General features: G+C 47.4%; 1 protein-coding gene across 3 annotated transcripts; it reads left to right on the top strand.

Annotated features, from left to right (window-relative positions):
- On the top strand, nt 1–7,102 carry LOC113616658 (acetylcholine receptor subunit beta-like). Of its 3 annotated transcripts, XM_027100067.1 has the most exons (7): nt 2–562; nt 667–775; nt 1,141–1,288; nt 1,765–1,974; nt 4,883–5,106; nt 5,214–5,378; nt 5,600–5,714. In XM_027100067.1, exons 2-6 carry the CDS (start codon nt 707–709, stop codon nt 5,217–5,219), a joined length of 657 nt encoding a protein of 218 aa, XP_026955868.1. In that variant the 5' UTR covers nt 2–562; nt 667–706; the 3' UTR covers nt 5,220–5,378; nt 5,600–5,714. The 3 variants fall into 3 exon arrangements, with proteins under 3 accessions (XP_026955867.1, XP_026955868.1, XP_026955866.1); XM_027100066.1 differs by having other exon boundaries at nt 1–562; nt 4,883–5,378; XM_027100065.1 differs by lacking the exon at nt 5,214–5,378 and having other exon boundaries at nt 3–562; nt 5,600–7,102.
- The last annotated feature ends 80 nt before the right edge of the window (nt 7,103–7,182 follow it).

Below are 7,182 nucleotides of genomic sequence, written 5' to 3'. Positions count from 1 at the left end.
TTTTTTTTTTGCATCACGACCTCAGAAAACACATTTATAACTGAAACATAAGCTTCAGGAAACAATACCTATCTTTGCTATGGGAGATGCATTCCATGCATTTTTCATTCTAAATTTTTTTTAACACTGGTTTGGGGCCACTCATTTGATTCCGGACCTATGAAATGGGTCGTTAACTGCAGTTTGAAAGCCACTGTTTTAGAGGCTAGCGTGCAACCCCCTCGTTTTTACAGAAAGAAGAAATTGGGGCCCGGTGAGAGAGAAGGGGAAATTAGTTGATAGGGTCCCAAAGAGTGCAGGTGGAGTCTTAAACAGAGCCCCGGCCTCCAGAACCACAGACCATGCCTGCGCGGCTCTCCTCCTTTGCATTCCCTGCCCGGTCTTCCTCAGCACATCCCAAGACTCCTTCCAGCCTCCAGCCCCAGACGGCCCCTCAGCCTCTGCTTCCCTAGGAGTGGACTGACTACAGGCTGAGCTGGGACCCTGAGGAGCAAGAGGGCATCGATTCACTCTGCATCACTGCCGAATCCGTGTGGCTACCAGACGTGGTGCTCCTAAACAAGTAAGGATGTTCCTAGAGTCTGGGAGGTGGGGCAGGGCCTCTGGAGGGGCGCGGCCTCCGGAGGGAGGGGCCTGATCCCAGATGAGAACTTTCTTTCCCCGCAGCAACGACGGAAATTTTGATGTTGCTCTGGACATCAGAGTCATGGTGTCCTCCGACGGCTCCGTGCGCTGGCAGCCCCCGGGCATCTATCGCAGCAGCTGCAGCATCCAGGTGTCCGGGCCCCACCTGGGAAGCTCAAGGCGCTCCTAGAAACCCTCACTCAGATATCCCTCCTCCATTATCCCCATGACCCTCACGTCTCTCTTACCCTTCTGATTTTCCGTTGAGTTTCATCTTCTCTGTCCACTTTCATTGACTTCCAGTCTTCTTCAGTGACCGCCCCCCTCCATTGTCCATGACCTCCCCGCATAACCTTCTTATTCCTCTGTGACTCCACTTCTCTGTGATCTCCCCCTGGTGGTCCCTATCTCCCTAGTGCCCCATATCCTCTGACCCCTGTCTGCCCTGTGACCTCCCCAGCTCCCCCAGCCCTGACCAGCTCTCTGGCAGCTCTAGTAACTCTCCACTCCATCCAGGTCACCTACTTCCCCTTTGACTGGCAGAACTGCACCATGGTGTTCAGTTCCTATAGCCATGACAGCTCAGAAGTCAGTCTGCAGACCGGCTTGGGTCCCGATGGGCAGGAGCGGCAGGAAGTGCACATTCATGAAGGCACCTTTATTGGTGAGTGGGCTTGGCTCCCATGTCCATGGGCTTTATGATTTCCAGTTTCTAACAGGCTGATAAATATATTCCCTCAGTGAGTCCCTGTGGGTTCAGCAAGATAGGTGTAACTGTCTATATTTTGTGGTTATGGAAGTTGAGACTTGCTCAAATTTATTAGAGATAGGCTGTCCAGCCCAGGGACCATAGCTGGCCCCATATTACATCAGTCCCCCCTGCTCTAGGATGTGGCAGAGAAAGCCATATCTGGGAATTCCCTGGCGGTCCAGTGGTTAGGACTCCACACTTTCACTGCTGAGGGCCCGGATTCAATCCTTCGTTGGGGAACTAAGATCCCACAAGCAGCGCGGTGGCGCAGTGAGGCACACACACACACACAAACAAAAACAAAAAAAGAAAAGAAAGCCGTATCTGGCACAAACAAAGACAGGTTCCACATCTGTGTCACCTTCTCTTCTCCCCCCACTCCCCCCAAGAGAATGGTCAATGGGAGATTATTCACAAGCCTTCTCGGCTAATCCAGCCTCCAGTGGATCCTAGGGGAGGCGGGGAAAGACGGCGTGAAGAAGTCACCTTCTACCTCATCATTCGCCGGAAGCCTCTCTTTTACCTGGTCAACGTCATTGCCCCATGCATCCTCATCACTCTTCTGGCCATCTTCGTCTTCTACCTGCCACCAGATGCAGGTAAGAGGGGAAGGGGCTCAGCACTCCTTCTTGCCAATAGCTCAGGTTCTTGCTCTTCACCCATAAAACAGGGAAGGTTTTCCTGCCAACTCAAGCCTTCATGAACTGTGCCTCAGCAATCTCACCCAGGTTTTCCTTTCAGGAAGAGCCTTTGCCTCTGCATCCAGATTTCCCCTCCAACCTCAAGCTCTACCTCCCCTCTGCTGCTCACTTCTCTGCACCCAGTAACTTCTGAACTCTTCCCTTCAGAATCCTAGGATCTCACCCTTGGAACTGCCACTCCTCTGACCAACAAACTCCCAGGCTCAGCTAATGCTTCCTTTCCCTTTCCCCATTCCTGGCATCCTCTCTCCCCCACTTGTCAAATGCCGCCTACTAGTCCCTTAACCTCCTATGTCCCTTGGAAATAATAGCCAACATTTCTCTGGGAGACAGCACAATAAGCTAACAGAGTAACCTTGGGCAAATTCCTTAATCTCTTAGTGTCCTGATCTGGAAATAGGACAGTCGTTGTCCCTCCCACATAGGACTATATTGAGGATTAACTGAGTTAATAGAACTATGCCTGGTACTCTGTAAGCTTTGTGTAAGTGTAGGTATAGTCTTTTCTAATTTGGAGCACTTGCTATAAGATAATACAAATAATGTGTTACATATGTTAACTCAGTTCTAATCGTCACAACTCTGTGAGGTAAGTACTGAATTGTCTGCCCGTTTCACAGAGGCTAAGTGAGTTTAAGTCATTCACCTGACATTACACAGAGAGAGGCAGTGTTGCTATTCCAACCCTGCTTAGTACTAGTCTGATTCAGAGACTGATATCCTAAACTCTTATATTCAGAACATGCTTTCCTGGGAGTTCCGTGGTAGCCTAGTGGTTAGGATTCTGGGCTTTCACTGCTGTGGCCTGAAACACAAAACAAAACAAAACAAACAAAAAACACACGCTTTCCTTCTCTCTGTAATCAAGCCCTCTCTCAGTCTGGGGAAGGAGAGTGATGCATCTCTAGAACACACTTCCACATGTAACTTCTCCTTCTTCCTGGAGCAAGGCAAATCTTGGAACCCAATATTACAGGACTAAAGTAGAACAGACCATAATAGTTACTTATTTCAATAGCTTCCATGAAGTTTGCAGCGCCTGTTGTATGCCACAGTAATAACCAGTCACCTGGCATAGTCTCATATACTTGGTTTCATTTTTAGATCCTTCGATTTGCTATATAGTTCCTGCTACAGGGGTTGGTCCACTCCCTCATTTAACAATATTTGTTGAACATGTGTAATGTGCAAGGCACTGGGAATACATCAGTGAATAAAGCAGGCAAAAATCCCTGCTCTCATGGAGTTTATATTCTAGTGGGGAGACAGTCAGCAAACATAATAAATAAACCCATTGGATAGTATATTATTATTTTTAAAATTAATTAATTAATTAAGGCTGCGTTGGGTCTTCGTTGCTGCGCGGGGGCTTTCTCTAGTTGTGGTGAACAGGGGCTATTTTTTGTTGCAGTGCACGAGCTTCTCACTGTGGTGGCTCCTCTTGTTGTGGAACACAGAATCTAGGCGCGTGGGCTTCAGTAGTTGTGGCACGTGGGCTCAGTAGTTGTGGCTGGCGGGCTCTAGAGCACAGACTCAGTAGTTGTGGCGCACGGGCTTAGTTGCTCCGTGGTATGTGGGATCTTCCCTGACCAGGGCTCAAACCCGCGTCCCCTGCATTGGCAGGTGGATTCCTAACCACTGTGCCACCAGGGAATTCCTAGATAGTATATTAGGAGAGGTCAATTCCTAAGAAGGAAAAATGGGAAAAGGATTTGGGGAGGATGAGAATGGGGGTAGGGGTTGCAATTTATTTATTTATTTAAACAATTTTATTGAAATATAGTTGATTTACAATGTTGTGTTTCATTTCTGCTGTACAGCAAAGTGACTCATTTATAGATATATATATTTTTTCATATTCTTTTCCGCTATGGTTTATCACAGGGGTTGCAATTTAAAAATAGGATGGTCAGTGAATGCCTCACTAAAAAGGGAATGTTTGATCAATAGTTGAACAAAGACTTGAAGGAAGTGAGAGAATGACCCTGGTAGATATCTGGGGGAAGAAATTAGCAGGAGGAGTTAACAGTGAGTGCAAAAAGCTCTGAGGTGGGCGTGTGCCTTGCATATTCAAGAAATAGCCAATGAAGTAATAACTGAATGAAGTAAGCAAGAGAGAAAACAGTATGAGATGTAGTCAGAGAACTAATGGGAAGGCCTTGTAGACTTCAGTATGGACTTTTATGCTAAAGGCGATGGGAAGCCACTGGAGTGGTATGATCTGGTTTACATTTTAACGGGGTCAATCTGGCTGCTCTGTTGAGAACAGTCAGCAGCGGGGCAAAGGATGAAGCAAAGAGGAGGCCTTTATAATAACTCAGATCTGAGGTAATGGTGGCTTGTGCCAGGATGGTAGTGGTAGATGTGATAAGTCATCAGTTTCAGGATATATTTTGAAGGTAGAGCCAACAGGGTTTGGTATGGATTGGATATGGGATGAGAGAGAGGAGAGCTGAGAATGACTCAAAGGGAGTTGGCCTGAGCCACAGGAAAGATCGAGTTGTCATTTGTGAACTGAGGAAGACTATGGCGGGAGTCGGTGGTGAGGGAATTAAGTTTTGGACATGTGAAGTTCGAGATGTCTAGTGGACACCCAAATGGAGAGGTTAAGTAGGCAGGTGGATACAAGTGTGGAATTTAGGGGAATCAGTCCAGGTTGGAGGTATAAATGTAGGAGTTATTTGCATGCAGTTGGCCCTTCCAAAAGCCTGTCCTTGAGTGGGCTGGAAACACGGTCACTGATTATGCCAGGGAGATTGCTTTCTGGCAAAGCCTAATCCTTTTGCCTTCCCCTCTGTCCCCCAAGGAGAGAAGATGGGGCTCTCCATCTTTGCCCTGCTGACCCTTACTGTGTTCCTGCTGCTGCTGGCAGACAAAGTGCCTGAGACCTCCCTGTCTGTCCCCGTCATTATCAAATACCTCATGTTTACCATGGTCCTCGTCACCTTCTCAGTCATCCTTAGCGTCGTAGACCTCAACCTACACCATCGCTCACCCCACACCCACCAAATGCCCCTTTGGGTCCGTCAGGTAAGAAGATCTCCTCTCCAACCTGTGTTAACTCTCAATCCTAGTATTTGGCTTTTTGTCCAGGTATCGCTCCTCCCTCCCACCAACTTCAACCTTCCCTTTCACAGACCTGAGGGAGAACTACAACTCCTGGTAGAGTGTCAAAGTGCCAAGGTCTTTGAGTGTTGAAATGTTGCCCAATTAATTTTATCCTCCCATCATTGACGTTGCGTAGATCCCAGACTCTCTTCATCAATACTGCCCATCGTGGGTCCCAAGGAAGCATTCTAAGGGTGAGGTACTATCAGGGTTGAAGCCCTCAGAACTTTTCTTTCCAGTCAGGATGCCTCCTAACCCACTTAAGAACTCTTGGGCTGTGTAGTTGCATTTCATCTGTGGGACGCATGGACGCATGCGCAGGAATGGGCACGTGCCGTGGGGGTGGTTGGCGGCTTCCCTTCTGGTCTGAGAGCATAAGAGCCCCCTCCAATATGCCTCTTCTTCTACTCTGCAGATCTTTATCCACAAACTCCCTCTGTATCTGGGTCTGAAGAGACCCAAACCTGAGAGAGACCAGATACCGGAGCCACCTCCTATACCTCTCAGAGATTCTCCACGAAGTGGCTGGGGTCGGGGAACAGATGAATGTTTCATCCGCAAGCCACCAAATGATGTTGATAGTCCGCCTGACGATTCAGGGGACACGGGTTCATGCCCCGGTCCGGGAAGATCCCACATGCCGCGGAGCAGCTGGGCCCGTGAGCCATGGTCGCTGAGCCTGCGTGTCCGGAGCCTGTGCTCCGGAACGGGAGAGGCCACAACAGTGAGAGGCCCGCGTACCGCAAAAAAAAAAAAAAAAAGAAAGAAAAAAAGAACCGTGTAAGAATCCAGATCTATTTCCACCGCAGGGTACCCATTTCTGACCCTCTATTCACAGAGGTTGTTTCTGACCTCAGGTGCCCCTTCACAGCCACTGAGCCATAGGTGACTTGTCAAAACTGCGTTACGAAGATGCTCATTGGGAAGACACGGAGGAGAAAAGAAAGAGAGAGGGCAGAATGAACACTTCCTTAAACAGCACAGCCAAGCTGCTGGAAAAAAACAGCTGCTGAACTTGCATGACCTAAAGTTTCGTTTTAACTTTTATGATGGGATTTCTCGAATTCAGTTTAAAAACAAAACAAGAGAGGGAAATTTCATAATCAAAGTGACTTACCACTTGAGATCTCTGAGCTCCCTGTAGAATTAAGACCTTGGTGCCCCTTGGTGTGTCAGGCTTGGAGTCTGACCCCCATCTCCTCTGGGGCCCACTCTTCTGGTTCATGGCAGGATCCCAGGACTGCACTTCTCTGCTTCTGGGAGACTCTTTTTCTTTCCTCACCTATAGCACAGATATTCCCAGAGGTCTATCCCTACCACATATCTTTGTTTGGAAGCAATTTCAGAGAGAACTTGTACAAGAGACCAAGAACCACACTCTGGGTCCCTTCCTAGCATGTCCTAGACACCATACCCTTCTTATTTGACTATTGATGACAGCTAGCTTATTGATCACTTGCCATATGCTACTCACACTGCAAAGCAAGTTTTGGGTATCAGATAATTTAATATTCACAATAAACCCCATTTCCACATAAATAAAAAATAGGTAAGGAATTTGAAGTACAAAGAAGTTATATAACTTGTGCTTTCTCTGATACAGATATTAACTAGTGTTCATAGTATCCAAATTCAGAATTTTAACCACTATGCTATTCTGCCTTTCCTGACAGCTAAGAAGCTTCTCTGCCAGGCCTGCTAGCTTCTCTTGTCTCTGACTAGATACTTTGCAAACAATCATTAATGAATTAAATTAAAGTTTAAATATTATTTAATCCAGGAATAGCAACTATGTTACATAGGTAGTACCACTTTCTATTGCTGTACCCATGGCAGACATCACTAATCAATCACAGCGTTGCATTTCTTTTGCCCTACCCAGGTACGTGGGGGGGTTTCTTGCCTTTTGGGAGGTCTGAGGTCTTCTGCCAGCGTTCAGTAGGTGTTCTGTAGGAGTTGTTCCACGTGTAGATGTATTTCTGGTGTATCTCTATCCAC

This window comes from Aethalodelphis obliquidens, unplaced genomic scaffold, assembly GCF_003676395.1.
Source record: "Aethalodelphis obliquidens isolate GAN/ISIS:26980383/991018 unplaced genomic scaffold, ASM367639v1 scaffold303, whole genome shotgun sequence".
Lineage (NCBI taxonomy): Eukaryota > Metazoa > Chordata > Mammalia > Artiodactyla > Delphinidae > Aethalodelphis > Aethalodelphis obliquidens.
The sequence above is the reverse complement of the archived record's forward strand: the minus strand, read 5'-3'. Positions and strand labels throughout refer to the sequence as shown.

Excerpts from the sequence above, each read along its gene's own strand:
- LOC113616658 (XM_027100065.1), top strand. The coding sequence starts at position 707 with ATGGTGTCCTCCGACGGCTCCGTGCGCTGGCAGCCCCCGGGCATCTAT. Across the intron at positions 1,975-4,882 it reads CTACCTGCCACCAGATGCAG|GAGAGAAGATGGGGCTCTCC; the intron begins GTAAGAGGGGAA and ends CTGTCCCCCAAG. Across the intron at positions 5,107-5,599 it reads TGCCCCTTTGGGTCCGTCAG|ATCTTTATCCACAAACTCCC; the intron begins GTAAGAAGATCT and ends TCTACTCTGCAG.